The 25,598-nt window shown below is 44.5% G+C and overlaps 1 protein-coding gene across 1 annotated transcript; it reads left to right on the forward strand.

The window, feature by feature from the left end:
- The first annotated feature begins 640 nt into the window (after positions 1-640).
- SRPX2 (sushi repeat containing protein X-linked 2) lies at positions 641-25,325 on the forward strand. Its single transcript, XM_006210253.2, has 11 exons — positions 641-1,000; positions 2,749-2,978; positions 7,338-7,418; positions 16,343-16,534; positions 18,611-18,787; positions 19,072-19,198; positions 19,358-19,479; positions 20,578-20,757; positions 21,104-21,237; positions 23,616-23,737; positions 24,795-25,325. Exons 2-11 carry the CDS (start codon positions 2,897-2,899, stop codon positions 24,973-24,975), a joined length of 1,398 nt encoding a protein of 465 aa, XP_006210315.1. The 5' UTR covers positions 641-1,000; positions 2,749-2,896; the 3' UTR covers positions 24,976-25,325.
- Positions 25,326-25,598: the final 273 nt, after the last annotated feature.

Raw genomic sequence — 25,598 nt, forward strand, 5'->3', positions numbered from 1 at the left:
TAGCAGCTAAAAAAATTTTTTTCCACGACCACTGCCTTTTCAAGGATGGAAATGCAACTCTGAAGGGAGGGAATGTATCAGGAGCTGGTCTTCACCATGGTAGAACAGTCTCATTATCAGATACTAAAATGAAGAAAGCTTGCTTAGTGAAGAGACACAGCTCTCCATCAGAGATCACCGGGAAACATGTCAGCAATGCCTATAACCTTGCCATGCCCAGACAGATCATCTAGATTTGCTTAAACAACCTCCCACTAAAGCCTCTTTCAGCATGCTTTCCCTCCACGCTTATGACAGGCAATCAGTTTTGATTCTGCAGGCTAGAAGCACATGGTATTTTTTATTGTCAACAACATAATCTTATCAGAAACTGAAGTCCATAGAAATTAGGTCATCAGAGAGGGTTTCAAAGTGGGTCTGACCCTGTGTCTGGGGATGGCAGAGCAACTCAGAGATGGAGGCACTCAGGAATGACAGGGGAAATCTCTGGGGAATGACAAAATCAGCTCCAGTCTTCCCCTCTCCTAGGAGTTGGTGGAATTCCTTTTCATTTAATCCTGATGTCATGCTGAGTCATTTAAAAAAAAATGTTCTTCAGTGCGCCACATCTCTGGAGGCCCCTTAGCCGGCCTATTAGTCATTACTATACGCACAGGCTTGGGGCCAGCACCATTCACACTTTACCCTGCTCCGCAGCAGACGGACAGAGTTGCTCTCATCCTTGTCTCCCTTCTCCCCTACTTCTCCAAAACCCTTCTCTGTGGGAGGAACAGCTATAGCTTTAGGGATAATATAGCTTTAAGGAAACTTTTGGCAGATGCCGATGTCCTAACATCTGGGCAGTGTTAACAGGATCCCGGAGGCCCGGACAGACCAGGAGCCACTCGTTCTAGGAATGTTAAAGTAAAAGTTTTTCCGACTGATGAGAGGAGCAGAAAGGAAGGAGAAAGAGCAAGAGAAGGAGAGAGAGCCGGACCCCTCCCTCCACAAAATACAACAGGTAAGATGTGCTACTTCGCCCCTCCACATCACACTACCCCATTTCACAACCTTGGGGGGTACAGGGGTGGGGGTGGGGGAGAAGTTATTTTATGAAACTGGATCATTTGAGTCGTGACCTGGCTGCAGACACACGTTCCCACTACCTTCCCAGCCTGCAGCAGAGGAATGGCTGACTCCGGTGGTGAGTCAAGTTGTCAGTCTGAGACTGGGGAGGAGGTGGGCAGGGAAGGGGTCACAGACTCAGAGCACTGGGTCTGAAAAGGAAAGCCCCTGCTCCCAAAGCAAGGAACTGGATGGAAGCTGCATGTGGGAGAGGGGTCGATGATTCGTGCATCTGAGCTCTTCATTCTCCTGAATCTCTCTTTAATCTCCTCTCTCTCATCCTTTTTGTTCCTTCTTTCTGCTTTTATCTCTTGCCTTTGGCTCTGGCAGATTTTCTTTTCTTGTTAAGCTTCCTTCCCACATCGTTTCACTTTCCTTGCCTCCCTCGCTTGCTCTGACTGTTTCTCTATCCTGCTTCCTCGCCATTCTCTAGACAAAATCTGAAGCCAGGTAGCAAGGTATTGGAAGATGAATGGTGCCATTCTTGGCCTTTTCACATCTCTTTGGGGTTCTGTCCAGAATCTGCCATCTTTTTGTTTCTCCATTTCTGGGACTGACTCCTTCCCTGAGCCTGGCATTTCATTGAAAGCATGTGGGTGAATGGGTGCCTGCTGAGAAGTCCAGTGGCCAGCTTATACCCATAGGCAGCAAGTTTTAATACTGTCATTTATGAAGTATTTGCTTACGGGGAACCACAAAACTCTCATCCCATTAGAGTGAGGACAGGACGGGAAGTGAGAGGGCACTTGGAGCTTGCTTACCCTCTCCTCACGTACCTCAGTAGGTTCTTCCCAACCTCACCAACTTCCCGCTGGCTCAGCAGGGTAAAACTAGAAGGTTAGGCTGGACCTGAAAGCCAGAAGTCACTACCAAACCACTAAGCCTCAAAACCCAAAGCTAAGAACAGAGCCAGGGTATAGTTACTGCCTGAGAGACTAGAGAAAGGAGACCTCCAGTCCTGTTCAAGATGGAGTTGGTAATAATAATAATATCTATTATATATTGATTGCTTCCCTATGTGCCAGGCAATAATCTATTCTATAAGGTAGATGCTATGATTATTCCCATTTTATAGATGAGGAAACTGAGGCTCAGAGAAGGTAAGGAATTTGTCTTAGGCCTCATTGCTAATAGGGACAAAATCGGATACACACCCAGGTCTGTGTAACCCCAGAGTTCAAGCTCTTAGCCTATATATGCTAATGCTTTACCAGATGAGTGGTTAGGAAATACTAGTTAAATGAATGGAGCCATCCATTGGCGCCTTTAGATTGCAGGATTCACCCTTGGTTCTGCATGATTTTATGTTGGCCCTTTCCTGGTCTTGGTACCTCAATGTCCCTCTCTATAACTTGGGCCATGGAATATTGGCATCAGATATCACCAGGGTAAATTGGTAATTGGTTGTTTTATGTCCCCTTCCTCCTGGGAGGAAAAGAGACCATAAATAATAAAGAGAGTCTTGTTATCCTATAAAGTGGGAGAGCCTTACAAGGCGCATGATGATACAAGAGGCATTCACTAATTTTTTTTTATGGCAGTACTACCCAGTGCCTCGTGCATGCTAAGCCTACACTCTACCACTGAGCTATATCCACCCCCTGTGGTATTCACTAATTTAAAAATCTCTTTTCTTCCTTGCAGATCCCACATTTCTGCTTCCCCTCACTTTTGGAAGTTTATTGATGGCCGATATCTGAAAGTCATTCTCCTTTGCCCTGGTACTTCTGGCCACATACCTCTACTCTTGTCTCCCTAACCCACCCTTCCCCAGCTTCCCTGCCTTTCAAGGATGGCCATTCAACTAACTCAAAGAGGAGCTCTGTGTCTGCTGCTCTTCCTCATTCCAGTAGTGACACCAACGTGGTACGCAGGTAAGTTCTAGAAGCTGTTGCCCATCATTTCTGGGGAGAGCAGGGCCTAGACCAAGTCTTGGAGAAGGGAAGAGTTAGAATGCAATAGGAGGCACTTAAATTAGATACAGAGAAGAACTATTCTCAACAATAAAGATGTTTAAACACTGCAACAGGCTACCAAAGGAGGCTTTTGAGGCAACTGATAAGAGCTATTTGAAAACAGGCTGCATCCACAGAAAAATGAGGTTTAGTCAATATATCCTTGTAGCTTATTTGTACCACACAGGGAATATAGCAGATATTTTATGCTAACTATAAATGGGGTATAACCTTTAAAAATTGTGAATCAGTATATTCACATCTTTAATTTATATACTTTTATACTTCAACGATACTTCAATAAAAAAATAAAATGAGGTTGGTCAACATGGCTTTTGAGGCCACTGTCTTACCTGCTTCTCCACTTACTTTCCTCTCTCTCTCTCTCCCCCTCCACACCCCAACCTTACTTACAGGATGAGATTTTTATAGCCCCTTTCTGCCAAAGATTGTTAATGACAATTCAGATCACATTCTCTTAAACAGGAATCCCTCTGTTTCTTCCGGCTTGTTTCTTATTTCAGAAGGGATGGAGATTTCAGGATTCACGAATGTTCCATCCTTTGCCCATGGAGACCTAGGGAGCTCAAGAGAACAGACTTCGAGGAGAGGGGAAGGAGGAGGGGGAGGAATGAAGGAAGGATAATGAGGTGGCAGACAGAGGTTTTTTGATGGGGCCCGGCTGGCATTCCAAGTGCTAAGAATATTCTGCGGCCTGCAGTGTCTGCCTCCACCGGGCTGAGGGAGTAGGGGGAGGAGACCAGCCCAACTAACGGAGTTAGAAAAACATCCAGAGACGAGTAAATAACAAACTGCTTCCATCACAGCTGCAGTCATTGTAGCTAAAATTTTCCACATGCCCTTAGCTCCTGGTGGAGGCCTCTGGCAGGATCTCTGTTTGGAATAGCTGCATCAAGCTTTTAAACAAATATGCGAGCTTCTTCCCCTCCTTGGCTTAACCTGACTTTGTAGGGGGTGAAGCAGAAGGGCTGACATTAAGATGAAGAAATTCAAGTCAAGCCTTTGGCAGAGTACACACTGTTTGGGCTTGAAGGAACCCCGAATCCTCAGGAGATAATACGCACAGCGGTCCTCCCCAGCCTCCCCCCTAGCTTCAGTTCAAGTGTAGGAGACCGAAATCCAGCCAAAGACCGCAAGACTATGGAGCGGATGTTAGATGGCTCAAGCTCAATTTTGAACGCCTGTAAGAAACCCCATGGTATGCAAAGGTCTTTATGTTTCCCAGGGTGGGAGCTAGAGCTACTGGAGTCTTGAGGACAGTGCAGTTTTTTAAAAAAAAAAGGCAAAAACAAACAAAAAACAAACCAAAAAATAGATTCATTTGAGGCTCTCAAAGGGCCATTTGCTAAGGTGGCCCCTCCCCACTTGCTACAAGAATCTCCATACTCACCGCTCGAGCCCAGGCTGATGAGGTCTCTGACAGTCCTGCCAACCCCCTGGTTCTGCCCTCTTCTGTTCTTAGGAGGCTATGTCTTGAGAGAAATTTGGAAATTTCCCAGTAATCCTCCCCTCCATCACTAGCTCAACTGTCTGAGCTGGCTCTGTTCATTTGTTCATTTATTCATTCAGTAGATATTTAGTGACCACCCGGCACTATTTTGTTGGTGGCCATAGCCTCGTCCTCAATTGGGAACAGTACAAGGAAAGCAGCCAAGTGTGGATTCAAGGCTAATCAGAAAAAGGATCTAAGAGTAATCAGCAGGGGGTAGGAAGGGTTAAGAATACAAATAAAGCCAACAGTGTGTTAAAAGTGTGTATTGGCATATCTGTGCAATTCAGGAAGTCAGACTGTATTTCTTATCATAATCCAAGCCTTAGTGTGGAGTCCTAAAATAGTCATCAACTATCAGTTACATTCCCAACCACACCTTTGCGAAGGGTAGTACTTAGAGGATCTGACTGTACTATGGAAGTTGGAGGAACTCAGACCACACAGCATCTACTGACTGACCAAAAGGAACCCCAGAATGTTGCCCAAACCTTTCCCGGCCAGGACTGAAGGGGGAGAAGGAGATAGAACAAGGTGGGAAGGAGGCCCCTCTAGCTTCTTATATCTCATCTCAGTAACATGACCTGCAAAAAATACCCAAAGACAGGCGAAGAGGGGAAATGGAAAGGCTCACAGTGGTAAGGTGGCCCTAACCCATTCCCACCACAAAAGCAGACAGGGCACTGGGCCAGCCACCTCTGTACCGTGGTGTAGACTCTAATTATCTGACTGAATCTTCCCCTCAGCTTTCCCACATCCCCTGTAATTCTGGAATGATGTGAAATGCTTGGTGGCCTTTGATCCCCCACACACAGAGTAAAAAAAGCTGAATTGCAAGAAAGTGTAGATTTTTATATCTGCTGGATGTTGTCCAGAGCTCTCCTTTACTGCCATCTTTAGTGGCATGTGTCTGAGTTTGCTATTGAGGGGCTTAAAGAGCCCTGGGTGGGAATGGCCACTCTGCTCCTTTCTAGCTGGGAGAGCTGGGGCTCCTCCCTGCACAACTCTGAGCCTGTTTCCTCATCTGTGTATTGGAGAGCAATAAGGTTGTCTACCTCACTGAGATGTCAGGGTGATCTAATGAGATTACGCATATAATGTGCTGAGCACAAAGCACATGCTGGGCGATACACGCCATCGTTGTGGTGGTGGTGGTGGTGGTGGTGGTGGTGGTGGTTCTTATCCAGCCATGGGCCTCAGACACTCGTGTTTGCTCGTCTGGTAAACAGAGGCTTGCGCCCTGCTGGGCATCTCTTCACAAGCCAGCTCTGGAACAAGAGTGCGGGGAACAGATCCTTTAGAGAATCACACACATCTGGCCTCCTGTTGACAGGCTCTGTAGGCGTTTGAGGCTAATACTAAACAGAAACAGCTGACAAGAATTCTGTTCCTCTCCCTCCCCCACGGCCCCACAAAGAAACCTCCCAGGTGAGAAATGAGCGAGCAAGGGAAAGGAGGCCTAAGGAGCAATAAAGGAAAGCCACGAGAAGAACCCAAACGGGAAAACAGGGGAAAAAAAATAAATAAAGGGAAGGAGAAAATATGAACTCTTTCCTCTGGAATGAGGGCAAACCGACGGGGACATGATTTCATTGGGCAAACTTTCAGTTTGATTCGTTCCCTTGTTCATCAAGTTGAACTGGTTTCCCAACACCCCCCCCACCCCCACCGAATGGAGGAAACTCATCGGCAACCCTCCGCTCCACCCTTTAGTGCAGGGGGCCCTGCGCCTCTTCCCAGAGAGGAGGCTGGCGAGCCTGTTTACACAGGCCACAGGGCTTCAGCGCTCAAACCCAGCCCCGTCCTGGAAGCACAGCCTCTCCTGGAAATGAGGGATCGACATCTGCCTCCAGCGCGGCTGGCGGCCCTGTTCCTGTGCGTGCACTGGGGCTCTGGGAGGCTGGAAAGGGAGCTTCCGGAGAACTTCGCTCCGGAAAGGACCAAGTTGTACTCCAATTAGTTCGTAATCATGACCCGCTTCCTGCCGTCTGGTGGAACACACTGTTTAGTCTCCCAGAGAGCCGCAGACCGGCCTCCACCAGGGGCTGGACCACTAAACAGAATGGGGGTGGATTCAGAATGTTCTCTAGCTCTGCAGCTCCCTACTAAGGCTTCTGCTGATTACAGAAACTGGTTATTTCTCCAAAGGACGCTGCCTTCTTTTTTCTCCAAACCAGGACAGACTGCTCGGGATGTGAAACCCTTCTCATTCCCCTCGCCTTTTGGGCACCCCCCCTTTGCCTTGGCATGCCTCCCCAGCACTGGCAACCAGGTGGCTAAAGTCTAGTACCCTGCAGGCTGGCGGGAGTGTGAGGGACTGTTTCTCTCTGAGGACTGAGAAGGCCCCTCTCGAGCTGAAAGACCCTCGCTCAGGCTCTATTTTTGCCCCATCCTTGGAGCTCAGTCATCGGTGTCTCACCAAGACTCATGTGTTGCATCAAGGAAATAGGTCATTTGTAGTACAGATTGGCAGGATTAACGGTTAGTCAAGTATTTTTTTCCTTTTGCATGGGGGCTTCTAGTGCTCCCAGTAAGCCGCCCACTCCTCCGTCATCATGAGCTCCCCCTCCATGCCCCTGAGGTGTTGAGGTTTGCCCGCAATAGTTCTGCTCCTTCACAAGGCAAAATTTTCCCCACTAAATAGCCACCTAGCTCCTCACCCATGGAGTGTCATGTCCTCAGAAAGGGACCAAGTTGGAAAGGGGAAATGGTTGGGAAGGACTTGAGTGAGAAACCAATATGTCACCTTGATCTTTTCTTCATTCCAGGTTCGGGCTACTACCCAGATGAAAGCTATAATGAAGTATATGCTGAAGAAATCCCGCAGGCCCCCTCCCTAGACTACCGAGGTAATCCTCGCTGCTTCTCAGCCTTGGGAAGGGCCTTTTCTGGCCTAAGGCCTAGGCCCTCCCTGAAGCATCCTCACCCAGCTTGGCTTGTTTATGTCAAAACTGCAGCTCAGGGAATTAGGGGCTGTGATTTCCGGTCATGAACTTAACTACTGGCTTGCTGTGTGAGCTCACCTCTCTAGCATTAAGGTTGCCCATCTGTCATTAAGTATTGACTGAGTACCTACTGCATGCCTAGTCTGGTGTAAGGTAATCCTTGGGTGATACCAAATCTAAGATAGGGTTTTGCGTCCCTCAAGAAACTTACATTCAGCTGGGGGATATGGGTGAGAGGGCAATAAAATTAGCACGTGTAAGGCAAGTAAGTGTGAAACTATGTGGTAGCAGTAAATGTAATAGGAGTTAAGAAAAAAAGTCAGGAAAGAGGTTATGAAAGATGACACTTAGACTAGGCCTTGAATGATGGGTGGATTTTGAGAACTGGAAAGGGGAGGGGAGGGCATTCGGCCAAGTAGATGGCCACAGACATACAGGTAAGAATAAAGCTTTTAGAGGAAGGAGCTAGGGAGAAACCAGCCTGACTGGAGGCGATGGGATGTGGAGGGAGTAGTAGAAAATAAAGTTGAATATCAAGAGACCAGGGGAGGATGATATAGCTAAAGTGCTAAAGCACACAAAGTCCTGGGTTCAATCCCCAGGACCTCCTCTAAGAATAAATAAATAAATAAACCTAATTACCTTCCCCCCAGAAGAAAATAAGATAAATTTTAAAAAAGAATGAGGTCAGATTAGGGAAGGCTCCATGATCTAGGGACTCTTCTAAAGAGAGGCAGGAGGATTATCTGTGAAGAAGGCTGAATAGCGATTCCTGCATTAGAAGGAAAGTTAGACCAGGTGATATCTAATTTCCCTTCCATTTCTAAGATTCTTTATTTCTGTGCTTTGCAAGCCATGATGAAGAGTTTAGCTGTTGTGCTAGGAGTTATAAGGAGCCATCATCTGTTTTTCCTTGGGGGAGTGACATGGGAAATGGTATTTTCAGAATATTAACCTCACTATTGTGTAGAGATAGTAGGAGTTCGGGAGGGGTGGAGCCTGGGTCAGGGAAATTCTCCAGGAATCAGTAACAGTAATGTTGGTTAGAGATGATTGAGGGGAGTGGAAGAGAAATGGAGAGTAAAATAAACCCGAGATGTTTCAAAGAAAGAGATGACAAGACCAGTACAGATTTGATGTACCAAGAGGTTAAGAAACAAAGGACTCTCTGAAAGCAACCTGTCTGAATACCTGTTAAGATCCCTCTCAGGGAGACAAGGTTACAAAAGAAAAGCGGTTTGTACCCTATAGGCAGTGGGAAGTAGAAAGACAGAGCTTTGTGAGTCACTAGGTTAGCTGGATGAGCTGTCTGAGGGAGCGGAGGGCGAAGGTCAGAGCCTCAGAAGACACCTACAGATGTGAGTAGGAGAAGAGGAACCAACAAGGAAAAAAGAGACAGTTAGTGGTCAGCCATGGAGGAGATCAGGATAGTATCTGTTATATTACAGAAGCCACAAGAGAAGAGAATTTTAAGGAAAGTGAAGGGATAAGAGATCTACTGTATCAAATAATGGAAACAAACTGAGGTTGTTTCAAACATATTGGGCAAGAAAAAGGTAAATGGTGACCTTTGAGAAAACAGCTTCAATGGGGAAATGATCAGAGTTTGGAATTCCTCTGTGCTCCTTTCTAGCTACCTTCTACCTATCTTCTCACTGCCAAATGGTACACACCAACTACCTCTCTGTCCCGACACCTGCTACCTCCCAAACTCCCTGCAGTCTCTTTCCCACTCACCCACAGATCTCCATGCTGAAATGACAACCCTGGAAGATCACAATTCTCTCTCAAAGCCCAAATCATATGGCCCCTTCTTGAGCTCAATCTCCCCTGTCTCTCAGCAACAATGAACACATCCCTCTCTTCTCACCCTGCCCCCTTCCTTGGGCTCCATGACATTTCACTATTCTGGTCATAGCTGAAGCCAAGAAAGGAGATGGGCTCTCTAGTGGTGACAAGAGAGAGAGGGAGGCATGGATCTGAACTTTGAATGACCCTGACCTGTCTCCTGAGCTCCTGGACTGCATCTCCAATTGCTGCTCCATTTGGAGATATCTAAGACTAAATTCTTTCATCTTCCCTGAAAACTGCTCTGCATCTGACCTTCCTACTTGTGATAATGATACCCTCATTCTCTTAAAAATATCTCAGTGGCATCTTTAATAGCCCCCATCACCTTTAATAGCCCCTTTTTCCTCATCACCTCTCACCAGTCATTCACCAAGAATTGTCATTTCTTAATTAATCCAGGGGATTAAGACTTTTATAACCTCACAAATGGATAATGACACTTGCCTCCTAACTGGATTCTCTGACTCTCTTTCTCCCTTCCCCAAACCTAGTGGCCCAAAGTGATCATTTCTAACAGAATTTGGTCTCAGTCTAGCTGCCCAGCCTGACAGCTCATTGTCCCTTCTCCCCACATGAAATCTAGCTCTACCCTGTTCCCTGACTGCTTTGGCCCACACTGAGCTCTCCCTCATCCATTCATTCTTTCATTCATTTATTCAATGACTATTTATTAAGTACCTACTATATACCTCTTCATTTCTTTTTAAGGGTTGGGAAATACTATGTCAAGTTTCTTTTTTTAATGAAATATAGTCAGTTTACAATGTTGTGATAATTTCTGGTGTGCGGCATGGTGATTCAGTTATACATATATATATTCCTTTTCATATTCTTTTTCATTATAGGCCATTACAAGGTATTGAATATAGTGCTATACAGCAGGACCTTGTTTATCTATTTTATATATAATAGTATATGCAAATCTCAAACTCTCAGTTTATCCCTCCAGCCCCTCCTTTCCCCCCAGTAACAATAAGTTTGTTTTCTACGTCTGTGAGTCTGTCTCTGTTTTGTAAATATGTTTATTTGTGTCCATTTTTTTAGATTCCACATATATATGACATCATATGATATTTTTCTCTCTGGTCAAATATGCCTGCCATATACCTCTTCTGAAATAAATGCTTATTGTCTGGACCACTCACTTGGCATTCATTATACACTGCCTCTTTGGTTTACTTTTTATTATCCTCAGCACAGGAGTTACCTATTTAACAGAAGGAGCCATGTATGACACCCCATAGAGCTTTGTAGAAAGTAGATGCTCAAGAAATGTTTACTGGCTGATTGGCATTCTGGGAGCAGAAGCCAGATTATAGGAGACTGTAAATGGGAGAAGTAGATGGGAAAAAGCAACAGACACAGAAGATACTTTCAAGGGGTCCAGCAACTCTTAGTTAATATTAACCTGCCTCATTGGTTATTTTTAAATGTTCATAAAGCCATTTTTAAAAAATATAAGCCATATGGGGGCCTTTGGCCTTGGGATCAAGTGTCTCATGACTATCTTTGGGACTTAGTCTCAGGGCATAAAACTAATTGAGTGAGGTTATCTATGTTGAGGGGTGAGGGGGTAGCCAGGAATGTACAACCTGAGGTCCCAGCCTTCCTTATAAGGTCTTGTGACCTCATAATTGGCAGCTCTGCAACCATAGCGCTTAAGAGACTTTCTGTAATTTGGGGATGGCATCTCTAGGAGGCAGCAGCGTGTTGTTGCTTGAAGCAGTATGAGCCAGCATCTCAAACCCAGACACTGATTCCGGGAATATCATTCCCATTCCCAAGGCTAGATCTATTTCACACATGCATTTTCATCTGATTCTCGAAACAGTCCTATGAAACCAGCTTATTGTCCCCACTTCACAGATCAGGAAACTAAGCTTAGGGAAGCTTAATTTAGAGAATCACAGAGCTCAGGGGTGGCAGAGCAGGAATTTAAACTCAGATCTGACTCCAAAGCCATGCTTGTTCCAGCTCTTTCATCAAAAATGTAACCCACTGTTTAAAAAAAAAGAGGAAAAAAAGAATAGTTAACCAGTAAAAATTTTTGAGCAAACTGCCTGTGTACTTTGGTGCCATTTTCACTAATCTTGCACTTTTGTTCCCTTAAACTAACTCCCAGCTTGGAGTCAGAAACCCTTCTCTGCAGTATGCCCCAGTCCCCTAAGCCACCACTTTCCCCCCAGATTGCTACAGCTCTGGGCAAGCTGATAACTCTGCCTGCTTGAGTTATCTGAAAATAATCACAAAGAAGGCACTTTTCAACCCTGTTGTCAGCACATCGTTTCCTTTATAATCTCTAGAAAGAGATAGATGGATAGCAGAGGCCGTGGGCCTAAGTTCAAATCTCATCTCCTCTGCCTTCTAGCAGCTTTGACCCTGGCAAACACATATCATGGGCCAGTCACTGTGCTGTGTATTTGATAAATGTTATTTCAATTAAATAAATGCTGTGCTTGCTATGCAGTGATATGGGAAGACCTCTAAAACATACTGTTGAGTTTATTTATTTTTTAGGAGTGGAAGTAATTAGGTTTATTTATTTTTAACAGAGGTACTGGGGATTGAACCCAGGACCTCATGCATGCTAAGCATATGCTCTACCACTGAGCTATACTCTCCCCACCACTCTGTTCAGCTTATTTTAAGAAGTATTGGTGGGAACAGTGGACATAACATGCTACTGTATGTGATAAAGAGGAGGGGAAATAAGATTTGCTTTATATGTATAAATTAACTACTAATAATTGTTAGTGGGGGCACTAAGGGGGATTAGGCGTGGGAGCAGGGGTGGGAGGGAGAATTTTACTGTGTAACTTTTTATACTTCAGCGGTGGCTAAAGTATAAAATGTGGCTATATTACCTATTCAAGAATGTAAATGTATACTTCAAAATAGCAGCCTAACATGCTGCAATGACAGATACTGTGGTTAGGGAAAAAAGGGTTTTAGAGTCAAAGCTTGGGTTCAAACGCCAGCTCTGCCCCATGCTTGCTGACAGATCCTTGGCAAGTTACTTCCTCATCTGCAGAATAGGGATAAACCCCTACATACCTTACAGGGCTGTTGTGAGAAGTATATGGGATGATGGATGGAAAAATGAAAATATAAATCTGGGTGCCTAGCACGCAGTAGCTACTCTGTAATGACTGACACATGTCCTACCATGTTCTTAGTTTCAGTTTCCCATGAGCATTCTTTGGGTAAGTTTGTTCAGCCAGTTATGAATCTCCATAACTGTACTGGCACCTCCCCTGTGTTTCTTCATCTGATCCACATCAGTGGCCTGAAAGGCATGGTCACATGCCTCACTTACTTCCACATAGTATACCCACCATTTCCCCTGCTCCACCAGTTTGGTGACCATACCCAAAAAGGAAATGAGGTCCACCTGGAATTACTTGTTCTTGAGATCACTTGGAGATCATCGCTTCTCTTTGAAACTGCTCATAAAAGTATGTTTATTCTAGAACATTTTGTTATCAGTGCTGTCAGTCTCACCAGTCTATAGTTCCCAGAGGCTGCTTTCTTCTTCCTTCTGGGGATCTAATGTACAGCATGGTGACTGCAGTTAATAAGTCTATGTTGCATACTGGAAATTTACTAGAAGAGTGCATCTTAAGTGTTCTCACTACAAAAAAAAAATGGTAACTTTGTGAGGTGATGGATGTGTTAATTAACTTGACTGCGGTAATCATTTCACAATGTATACATATATCAAAGCATCATCATTAAGGTTGCTCACCTTAAATATATGCAATTTTATTTGTCAATTATACATGAATAAATCTGGGGGAGGGAAGAAAATTGGAATAGTGTTTTTTGCTCTTTCCAGCCTTCCAACATGTTCTTTTTTTTTTCTTTTGGTAAACTATCATTTCTTATGATTAAGTCTTTTTTTTTCTTCCAGTTTTATTGAGATATAATTGACATACAGCACCATGTAAGTTTGAGATGTAGAGCACAATGAGTTCAGTGAACATCCATCATCTCAAATAGATACAATATTAAATAAATAGAAAAAAATTTATCCTTGTGTTGAAAACTCTTAGGATTTCCTCTCTTAACAACTTTCATATATAACATACAGCAAAATTAATTATATTGATCATGTTGTACATTACATCCCTAGTATTTATTTATCTTATAACTGGGAGTTTGTACGTTTTGATCACCTTCATCCAATTCCCCCTCCCACCACCCCGTGCCTCTGGTAGCCACAAGTCTAGCATGTTCTCTTTATGCCAGTATTCCTCCAGGCCAGCAAATACGAACTTATTCACGATAGCTAGACCCTTTATTACTGTCTCAACATTTATCCTGAGGTTTATATTTCCCTTTACTATGCTTGCTTGTTCTTTCCATTCCAGTTTTATATGTATTTTCCTTGACAGGATGTGAGTGAAAAATAGGGCAGGAGTGATTGTTGAGGTCCCAGCCTCCCATGTAAAGTCTTGGTGATATGTGTTGTGACCACATAATCAACAATTCTGCAGCTGTAGCGCTTAAGAGACTCCCCGTCATTTGGAGATGGTGTCTCCAGATGGTAGCTGTGTGTCACAGCCACAGGCTCAAAACGAACACTGGATCTGTTAATCCCAAACTCCTAATTTATCCCTCTGCTCCCTACTTCCCCTTTGGTAACCATAAGTTCGTTTCCCTTGTCTGTGAGTTTGTTTCTGTTTTGTGAATAAGTTCATTTGTATCACTTTTTAATTATAAATGTATACCTCAAATCAAAAACAAAACAAAACAAAACTAACGCTGGAAATCACAAGCCCATTGTGGCTTAAAGGATAGTTTTCTCTCTGTCATCTGTCTTCATTTTCCAGCTACCCTCAAACAGAAGCTCTACTTGTGGTTACCAGGAGGGTAGAGGGTGGGAAGGGATAGACTGAGATTTCAAAACTGTAGAATAGATAAACAAGATTACACTGTATAGCACAGGGAAATATACACAAAATGTTATGATAACTCACAGAGAAAAAAATGTGAAAAAAATAGAAGCTCTAGCCTGTCTTTGTCCCTTTAGCTCCTGATGAGCTTTTTTAAAAAAAATTTATAGCTTTTTGGGGAGGGGATAGTTAGGTTTATTCATTTACTTACTTATTTTATACAGAGGTACTGGGAATTGAACCTAGGACCTCATGAATACTAAGCATATGCTCTACCACTGAGCTATCACCTCCCATCCTCTGATAAGCTTTTATTCAAAGCTCTCCTTTTTTTTTTTTCTTAGGATTTAGGAACCAAATGAGCACATATAGGGCTTTAGCCTTCCCGATCCTACGCTAAAACATCTGTGTCATCCTATGTATACATCCTTGGGCAAGTGGCCCTGTTCTTGTTTATACGTGCCACTTTAAAATCTGAACCCACTGAAGAGTCGTTTATTTTGTGTAGCCAATGAGGCATCGTAATGACGCTTTTGTGATTTAATGGCCCTATTACCTTTTGGGCTCAGTACTGAACAGGGATCAGACTTTCATTCCTAAGCAGCCTACTTTGAGATCATATTCCCTTCCTCTCTCACAAAGCTTCATTCTTTGTGTTATTTTTTAAAGTTACTGTAAATGTATCTACTGTATATAAAATCCACTCTTTTTGGTTTACAGTTCTATGAGTTTGGACAAATGCATAGAGGCGGGTCAGCAGTACTACAGTACCAAACAGTTCCATCACCTCAAAAATTTGCCCAGGGCTGCCCCTTTGAGGTTATCCCTGCCTCTACCCCTGACCTCCTGCCACCACTGATCTGTCTCAGTATTTTTTGCCTTATCCAGAATGTCACATACATGGACTCCTACAGTCTGGAGCTTTTTGAGTCTAGCTTCTTTCACTTCACAAACTGTTTTGGAGATTGGTCCAAGTTATTGCATGTATCAGCACTGCTTTCTTTTGTATAGATAAACCGCCGTTAGTTTAACCATTCACCACAGAAGGACATTTGAGTTATTTCCAGCATTTGACAATTATGAATAGAGCTACTTTAAACATTTGTGTACAGGATTTTGTATGAACATGGGTTTTCATTTCACTTGGGTAAATACCTAAAGTGGGACTGCAGAGTCACCTGGCAAGTGTGTATTTACCTTTATAAGAAACTACCAAATCATTTTCCAAAGTAGCTGCATCATTCTGCATTTCCCCCAGCAACGTATGAGGGTTCCAGTTTCTCTGCATCCTCACCAACACTTGGTAGTGCCAGGTTAGTTTAGTCATCCCAATGGGCATATAATGGTATCTTGTTGCAGTTTTAATTTGCATTTCTCTAATGACTAATGATGCTGAATATCTTTTCATGTGCTTAGTTGCCACCACTATATCCTCTTCAGTGACATGTCTGTTTATATCTTTTGCTCGTGTTCTAACTGGATGTTTGCTTTTTTACTGTTGAGTTTTCCGAGTTCTTTATATATTCTAGATACTAGTTCTTTGTTCGATATGTTGTTTGCAAATATTTTCCCCCAGTTTGTGGTTTGTCTTTCATCTGTTAACGGTGCTTTCTTCAGAACAAAAAATTTTACTTTTGACAAGGTTCATTTCCTTGATTTTTTTCTATTATGAATTGTGCTTTTGGTGTCATGTCTAAGACCTCTTTTCCCAGCACTGAATCCTAGAGATTTTTCTCCGATGTTTTTTCCTAAAAGTTTTATAATTTTACTTTTTCCACTGAAGTCCATGATCCATTTTGAGTTAATTTTTGTGTAAGACACCTAGGTTGAGGTTCTTTGCTTTGCTTTTGTGTGTATGTGTGCCTATGGAAGTTCAGTTGCTCCAACATCATTTGTTCAAAAGGCTATCTTTCCTCCATTGAATGGCTTTTGCACCTTTGTTAAAAATCATTTTGGCATATTTCTGTAAGTCTGTTTCTGGGCTTTCTACTCTGTCCCATTGATCGATGTGTCTGTCTTATCACCAATACCACGCTGGCTTGATTACTCTACTTCTAGCTTACTTTTCTTCTATTGCTACAGTCCCCCGATGGTGTTATACATTAAATATCCAGGATGGAGAAGCCACGTGCTACTCACCAAGAGGAGGAAATTATCACAGCAGCCTGGGCACTCGTTGCGAGCTCTCCTGTGACCGGGGCTTTCGACTGATTGGACGGAGGTCGGTGCAATGCCTGCCAAGCCGCCGTTGGTCTGGAACCGCCTACTGCAGGCGTAAGTGGCGTGTGTGCATATGCTGACAGGTGTGTGGGAGAGAGGCCGACCGGCCAGCCACCCAGGATATATGCCTGGAGGTGTTACTATGCCCTCTGTCAAGTGCATATGGAGAATATTCCCCCAGGCTCCCAACAAGGCCTTTCCCAATCCTAACATTCAGCTCATTGTCTCTCCCTATGGCTGGTACTCAAGCAATGTGGGCATTTAAGTAGCAATCAGCCCTTCGGGCTCCAGGGGGCCTAGGAGTGCATGGAAGGCTTCCACCTGGGGCCTGCTGTGGACTTGGGCCTTCCCCTGGTGCTCTGAGGGTGTGTGGTCTCAGATTCTTGTGGTAAATGGCTGTACTTCCTGGCCTAAGGCCTTAGAAGGCCTTGGCAGTGAAGCTATAAGACATCTGCTATTCTGCATTTTCTCCTGAAAGTCAAGAAGGGTCCCTAAGGCTAGAATGTGGGGATGCTAATACACACATTTCACAACACGTCCCCCTCAGCTCCCAAAGTCCTGACCTCTTATTTAAGCCCTACAGCCTACCCTCTTCTGGCTGCTGGGCTTGTCTGTCCCTATGTCCATCACTGAATGCCATTTGTAGAACAGCCACACGTGCTGGGCCCTTGTGTTGGTCATTTGAGGAACTTACTCAATCTCTCAATTACCAGGCTGCTTATAGACTAAGGGGATGGAAACCCCAGTGTGTGCACATGTATGCAGTATAAGTGGATGCCAAGTGCTGAGCATTCAGAGAGAAATGGGGTTGATCGGAGAAGATGCTGTGGAGGAGAGGAGAAGCCTGATAGCCAGAAAGAAAGAAGCCCCCACACCCCTCTAGATGACTAATTCATTTATTTTAGGACTTAGACCCCATCATTTCCAAAATGAATTTGAATTGGCTTTCCAAAATGAATATAAGTCTGTAAGTGAACGTAAAACCAGTGTAAAGACTGAAGAGGTGCATATTCCCAGGTGCCTAGCATGAGTTAATTACTGTATTGAAACACGGAGTCTGGCTTTGTCCTTCCTCATAAGAGACACAAGGGCAAACCTTTTGGATGTGTCATTTTCATTGTCATATAATACTGAGAAAACAAAGGCATCTGGAAAGACAAACCTTTTTTCTTGGCCCTGATTTCAAGGAGGTCATTTTTGCATAGATGTTTACATAAAGGATACTGAAAAGTATAAAAGGCAGTAATCTTCAAGTCTGGTTCAACCCAGAAGTGAAACTAACACAGCTTATAGAATCTCTATTCAAAGTTCCAGTAATTGAACTTAAGGAGGGTTAGAACTTAGACCACCTGAAGGAATGGCTGGCCTACTTATTTCATTTCAAACTAGACTTTGGCAAGCATGGGCTCACAATCAATTCATGGGAGCGGTCTCCGCTCCCGGCCCATGTGATGTCTAGAGCACATGGATTCCTCTTTCAACGAATGCCACCAAAGCTGGCCCTGCAGGCACTGGCCTGACTTGCATTCTCACCCGGACAGAGGGCCAACCTGCTTCCACGTGGAATTGGGCTTCAGCTGAGGAGTGCTTGTGGTAGCACTGAAATTATACTCAAAAAGGAGCTTTGAGTTTGTTCAAGGGCATCCAGCATTTGAGGAATGAGAGAGGAAATCTATCAGCTGCTGAGGCCCTAAATAAGCCCAGAGGTTTATGTGCATCGTCTCCTTCATCCTCACTACAATCCCACTTCACGGTATCCACATTTTAGTGATGAAAACAATGAGGATTAGAGAGGTGAGGTAACTTGCTCAAGTCACAGAGCTAGTACGTGGTGGAGCTGGGATCCAAACTTAGGTGCGATTCTCAAGTCCATATACTCGGACGAGTAATTTACTTTAAGACCAACACCCCACCCCCACCCACCTAGGACACTACTGTACTTTATAATATCAAACTAAGAAAGCAATTAGGAAAAAGAGGCAATCAGGCACAAAAACATCAGGGCAGTTCAGGGTAGAGTTTTCTGGATTTTCTGCTGTCTCTGATACGGTTCTCCTTGTGCTAGATGCCCAGGCATCACCTCCACATGGTCCCACAGGCCCCTGAGCTTGCCACTTGATTCTCTCTTAGAGATGAGATGCCACGCACTGCCATTCATCACGAGTGGCACCTACACGTGCACAAACGGGGTGCTTCTTGACTCCCGCTGTGACTACAGCTGTTCCACTGGCTACCACCTAGAAGGTGACCGCAGCCGAATCTGCATGGAGGACGGGCGATGGAGCGGAGGCGAGCCTGTATGTGTAGGTAAATGCTGGGTGCTCCCAGTCATCCTGCTGCAAAGAGCCAGCCTGACATTCTGTCCACCGCAGAAGGCATTCCCGTTCACTGTGAGGGTGGTGCCCTGAGCCTGGGCTTAACAAAGAGATCCCTTCCCTTGGAGCTGTACTTCCTTCCCCAGTTTGGTTGAACATGTTGAACTGAGAGTGCGTGTTTTGCCTACCCAGTGGTGTGGTATTATTGCTTCTACGGGTTCCCTCCAGGGAAGGCAGGGGACCCACGAGTCAGCACTTGATTTCTGGCCTTGGCAGACATAGATCCTCCCAAGATCCGTTGTCCTCACTCACGTGAGAAGATGGCAGAGCCAGAGAAGCTGACTGCTCGCGTATACTGGGACCCACCCGTGGTGAAAGATTCTGCTGATGGGACCATCACCAGGTGAGTAACGGATACCTCTTTTGCCTCCCACCAGTTTATCCCAGGCACTCAGGCTGCCTACACTGAACTGCACAGGCTGAGGGTACAGTGATGAAGTGCCCCAGACCCTGGTTCTAAGAGTCACTTTCCTCAGTGGCTCTCTCACCCTGTCCCATGCAGGGTGACACTTCGAGGCCCTGAGCCTGGCTCTCAGTTTCCCGAAGGTGAGCACGTGATTCGTTACACTGCCTATGACCGAGCCTACAACCGCGCCAGCTGCAAGTTCATTGTAAAAGTACAAGGTCAGAAAGAAGTCTTCCATTTCTGCATCGCTTATTATTCCTGTTCTTCCCTGATCCTCTGGATACCCATCACAACCCTCTCCTCTGTAGGGCTGAAACAGACACCTCAGGTATATCGGGAGAGGGAAAAGACAAGTTCATTAAACAGGTCATTCGGGAAGCCCACGTTACATGTGCATATACATGTTTCAGAAACTCTACTCCCCAGCAAGACTTTCTCAATCTCCTAAATCTAGATAAAATCCACAAAGATATTCTGTATCCATTTCTATTCTTAGTCTTCTAATAATCAAATCTAATCAGCCTTCATTCTCAGTCTTTCACCTCGGCTGAAATTGGTGATGTTGGCTGCCTGATTCTTGCTCTTTGTTTTGTTTTGTTTTGTTTTTATCATAAAATTAACTCATGCTTGTTGTTCAACATATGGGAAATAAAGAAATAGACAAAGGGGAAAAATCTATTACCCTATTATCCAGAGGCAATTGCTGTTAATCTTTTGATATTTTCCTTCCAGTATTTTATTCACATGTACTTTAAAAAAGATATAATTGAGATCATACTGAGTATCCAGTCTTAGATTACCCTTTTTCACATTTCATTATAACACAAGTAATTTTCTCATGTTCTTTAAAATTTCTTCAGAAGTATTTTAATGACAGTATAATAATCTACTTCTAAGAATATAGCATAATTTGCTTAACACTTCTCCCACTGATGGATATTTGTCCCCTCCAATTTCTTTTTGATATTAAAAGTAATTTTGTAAGGTGGTCATCTTTATGCAATGTGTCTCCAAAGTCCGAACACAAAAATGGCAATTTTTTTTACAGATTAATAGTTTTTTGATGACAACATGTATACTCATCTGTGCTTCCACACTTTATGAACACCTTTGCCTACATTTCAGACGTAATTCTATAAGAAAGGAAAATCCTGGCTCTACTGCTGGCCATTAGAAACACAGAGAAGTCATTCATTTTGATCATCCTGGGTCTGCTGATCTAGAAAACCCAGCATGGGCACCCTCTTAGCCTTCTTTTTTTTTTTTCTTCCCTAAAAGAGCCACCATAGCCTCTAACTTGAACTCCTCCCTGACAGTGAGACGCTGCCCAACTCTGAAACCACCACAGCATGGCTACCTCACCTGCACCTCATCGGGGGACAACTATGGTGCCACCTGTGAATACCACTGTGATGGAGGTTATGAGCGCCAAGGGACCCCCTCCCGGGTCTGCCAGTCCAGCCGCCAGTGGTCAGGATCAGCACCCATCTGTACTCGTGAGTGAAAGTAGGAAATGGGGAGAGTGGACATATAGATCGGGGCTACTTTGGAGTACCTCACAATGTTTATGGCACAGGGGCCAATAGCAATGTGTATGATGTGGAAACAGGGGATTCTGAGATGTGTTAAAGGGCCAGTGTTCCCCATAGACTACTCCTATGCCAAGAAAAATGGTTTAAAATCTCCAAGTTCTCCAAGTGTTCTTTCAGGATTTCCCCCAAGGAGAGGGAGAAACAACCAAAAAGTGTTAACCCTAAAGCCTGGAACTTCTCAGGATGTTGTTGCCCATGCTGGGATGAAGGAGCCGGCCATACTCTGACCGGCCTCGTGCTTCTGCCCTAGCTATGAAGATTAACGTCAATGTCAACTCGGCTGCTGGCCTTCTGGATCAGTTCTATGAGAAACGGCGACTCCTCATCATCTCAGCTCCTGATCCCTCCAACCGATATTATAAAATGCAGATCACTATGCTACAGGTGAGAGCCACTCCCCTAATTAGGACTTCACTCCTTTGCACACCCCCAAACCCCACTCCATTACTCCATCACCTCTTGGAAATCAAAGACTTGCTCTTTCTGCAGCACGAACACTTCTTCCTCAGACTCTTTGGGGACAACATTTGATCAGTTTTACTGTGGACAAATTTAGCACATTTTAAAAACTGCTGTTTTTACTGAAAAGGCAGTGAGGTCACTGGAATGACGGGTTGCAGGGGGCTTGGTGAAGGATGAGAAGGGAGGGGCAAAGCACTCTGGATAGATTTGTGAGACGGGTAGGATCAAATGTCCATGTGGGGAATTAATTATGTTTGTGTTTTCGAGGAATAATAGCACCTAACAAACTTAGTAAGTGCTATAATAAGTACCAGGTATGTTGAAATATACGTGTTTAACACATGTTCATTGAATTTTCGCAGCCACCCTTATGAGGTAGGTACCATTAATATCCCCATTTTATAGGGCATATGTGGTATAGAGAGGTTAATGGTTTGCCCCAAATCGCTAGCTAGTAAGTGGCCGAGCCAGGGTTGAACCCAGGCAGTCTGACTCCAGGATCTGTGCTCTTAACCACTACTGGTAGCAGAAGAGAAGGAAAAGTGTCGTGATATTTCAAAATCAAATAGGGGAGTTGCGTGATGATTTTTAACATTCTGTGAGATACTTAGTTAAAGCCACTTGCAGGGAAAGGAGAAGCTATGAGCATTGGGACCTATAGAAAGAACAGACTAGGACCTATCACTAGTCCGTCACTATGGTGTACACCTGAAACTTAAATCAGATTGTAAATCAACTCTACCTCAACAAAAAAGAGAAAAATAATATTGAAGAGAATTCAGTGTATGCTGACAAGACTATGAGAATCAGCTCTGAGGAGATGCAAGGGGTTAGATATTCAGGTAAAAGAAGCTACTTAGGGGCTCTCTAAAGTTTGAAACTTACAAGTTGCCAAGGCAATATTCAGAGGCCAATGATGAAAGCAACTTTATCAAAAGAGTGACCCTGGGTATCTAGACCAAAAAGGACCTAGTTCCAGACAAAAGTAATACCTCAGCTTGAACAGAAAGCAACAACAATAACAGGAAGCAGCCAGGGAGGACTGTGACCTTGAGGGCCAGAACTATAGAAGTAGCCCAAAGATGAAACAAGGGGTGGGGCACCAGGGAGTGTTCTCTGCTGCTTTAAACCTCCACCCAGGTATCTGGCTAAGAGGCAACCCTGCCGAACAAGGCAGGACAAAGAGCCACGGGAGGGTTACAGGATGTTCAGCCCGGTGGGAAGAAGGCAACACAGGGTAAAGAAAAGAGCACTGGCACTGTTTTGGAGAAATTCTGGGGACTGAGAGAAGACTGTGGCCATGTTGCCTAGTGGTAGGGAGCACACCCTTGGGCAGGCAGCCTCAGCCCTCATTTTGAATCTTGGCTCAGCATCCTATTGTCATGCAGATAAGGGCAAGTTAATTTCTCCTCTACAGAGAAAGAACCACCTATGTTGTTAGGGGTGTTGTGACGATCAAATTAGATTATTCCCACAAAGTCTTAGGTATGCATGTCAATAAACAATAGTCATTATTGCAGAAACTAACTACTATATATAAAATAGATAGACAACAAGTTTCTTCTGTATAGCACAAGAAATTATATTCAATATCTTGTAGTAACCTATAATGAAAAAGAATATGAAAAGGAATATATGTATGTATATGTATGACTGAAAAAAAACATGCTGTACACCAGAAATTGACATGACATTGTAAACTATACTATACTTCTATTAAAAAAATACTCTGTAGCTTCCAGTTATAAAAGAAATAAGTCCTAGGTATGTGATGTATAGCATGGTGACTATACTTGTATATTTGAAAGTTGCTAAGAAAGTAGATCTTAAAAGTTCTCATTGCAAGAAAAAACTATGCATTGTTGAGTGTTAACTTGAATTATTGTGATCATTTTGCAATATATACAAATATGAAATCATTTTACTGTACCCCTGAAACTAATATAATGTTATATGTCAATTAGTATCTCAATTTTTAAAAAAAGAACCTATGTAGTTTAAAACCTATGCAAAACTAAGCAAGGAGAGATTTTGTTCCTGCAATTTATCAATTACATTTTTCTTTTCTACCCCACATGGTGTAACCAGTTTCCACACTTGGTTAGAATAAAGGAAACACTGTTAGGGCAAGTGCTTCAGAAATGACAGAGGGAAGAGTTCGTAGACCCCCTGATGTGACGGTTGGGCGAGAAGCCCCTCCTTTCCCACACTGCCGCAACATGGTCCCAGGAGGAATCAGCTAAGTAACCTTAGATTTGAGTCTGACAGCTTATTACGAAAAACCTTCTCTCCCCTCCCAGCAATCTACCTGCGGACTGGACCTGCGGCACGTGACCATCATCGAGCTGGTGGGGCAGCCACCTCAGGAGGTGGGACGCATCCGGGAGCTACAGCTGTCAGCCAACCTCATCGAGGAGCTCAGGTCCAGGCTGGGAGGCGAGCGGGAAGGGGTGGGCAGAAACCCTACGCAGGACACTGGCAGTGGAAACAGGAGGGTTGTGGGACCATCAGCAGACACTACTCTCTTGGGGCATTCCTTCTGTTTGAACTCTTCGGATACATTAGGTAAGACCAGAGAGTGGCAGGGTGTCAGAATCAAATAGAGGGGTGAGGGGAGGTGCTTAAAATACAGATGGCCAACCCAAACCACCTCAGGACTGTGCTTTTATAAGGTACTTCAGGTGACTCTGAAGCATAGCCAGGGCTGAGACACAGACCTAGACATGACAAGCCTCAGATTCTGGTGCCTTAAGGCTTATCGCTCTGCCTTTAGTCTCCAAAGGTGCAAAAAGCATCTTTAGGCACTGAAATCTGAACCATACCCATCTGCCCCCCATGGGGAGAGAAGACTATAAGAGGCAGGTGGCAGAAGTGGACTTTTCTCATTATCTATCTGTTATCACCTTTCCAATGCCTCCACATATACTCAGAGCCAATAAGGCCGTCACTGCTATCTGTCCTATAAACAGTAGACCCCTTGGGGTTCAATCTCAGTAGAGACAGACAGATTCAGCCCCAGGTAGAGGAGAGACTGTGAAACACTCAGAGGAAAAAGACTGCTGACTTGTGGTTACCATTAGAAGAGTTGACCAGGTGATATTGATCTCACAACCTCAGGGCTGTCATGTAAGGCTGTGTGGGTTATGCCTAGCCCAACGCTAGGAATCACTAGTAACATCATGTGATAGCCAGCTTAAGGTGGCCTATGAGGCAAGCACAGTCTGGTCATAACAAAGCTGTTTCATCTGGGGTGCAGAAGGGACAGCTTAGCTGAGCTAGACACACAGGGGCAGCAAGACTCTGGTCTGAGTAGAGAAAAACATAAGGGCTTGAGATAGGTGGTGGAGGGGATGGGGACCAGGGATCAGGTGGGAAAGGAATTCGTCCATCAGTGGAGCTGTGAAAGGTCAGAGGGTTGGAGAGCCTGGCGGGATGACGCCCAGATAAGTTCTCACACCTCCTTGGGCTCCTCTCTCTAGGCAATTTCAGCGCCTCACTCCTTCCTACTTCAACATGGTGTTGATTGACAAGCAGGGAATTGACCGGGAACGCTACATGGAACCTGTCACCCCCGAGGAGATCTTCACGTTCATTGATGACTATCTACTGAGCAACCAGGAGCTGACCCAGCGCCGGGAACAAAGGGACATGTGCGAGTGAACTGGAGCCAGGCCGTGGTCAAGGTCAAGGGAAAAGGTCCCCTGGTCAGCCAAAGCTGGGGCCTCATAAGAGGAGAAAATGCTTTCCCACAGCTCTAGGGACAGGACTCTGAGGTGGCTGAGGTTCCTCGATCCTGGGACATTTCCAGACACCATTTTAGGGCTGTGTAATAGTTTCCTTAAGCAAGTCTCTGCTTTCGGTAGCACTGGAGGAGCATGAGAAGCTAGGTGGGGACTGAGGACAGGCCCTGGGCAGCAGGTCGTGGCTAGAAGATCTGGCTTTCCTAACCTGGGCCTCTGCCTGGCTCTCTGAAGTCTTCTAGATAAGTAAATCCTTAATTCATTCACTAACCGGCTGTGTTTTACATAGTTCCTCTACCATGAGTGACAGCAGAGGGCAGCACCATCCCAAAAGACAACCAGGACACTTGCGCAAGCGTAGCTGGATTTTCCTTACAGGTTAACTGTGGGATTGGAGGGTGGAGGGGGAGCCACAAAACATTCCTGAACTTGTTTGTCGTTTCCCCCTTAGGGTATTGGGCTACAAATGCTATGTTAACTATCACTTCACCTAAGAGTTACCAAAATGCTGCAGTGGGAGGGAGTTTGGGAAGAAAAATCAGG

The sequence above is a fragment of the Vicugna pacos genome, chromosome X (assembly GCF_048564905.1).
Source record: "Vicugna pacos chromosome X, VicPac4, whole genome shotgun sequence".
Classification (NCBI taxonomy): Eukaryota; Metazoa; Chordata; class Mammalia; order Artiodactyla; family Camelidae; genus Vicugna; species Vicugna pacos.

Excerpts from the sequence above, each read along its gene's own strand:
- SRPX2 (XM_006210253.2), top strand. The coding sequence starts at position 2,897 with ATGGCCATTCAACTAACTCAAAGAGGAGCTCTGTGTCTGCTGCTCTTC. Across the intron at positions 18,788-19,071 it reads AGGCGAGCCTGTATGTGTAG|ACATAGATCCTCCCAAGATC; the intron begins GTAAATGCTGGG and ends TGGCCTTGGCAG. Across the intron at positions 21,238-23,615 it reads TGCAGATCACTATGCTACAG|CAATCTACCTGCGGACTGGA; the intron begins GTGAGAGCCACT and ends CTCCCCTCCCAG.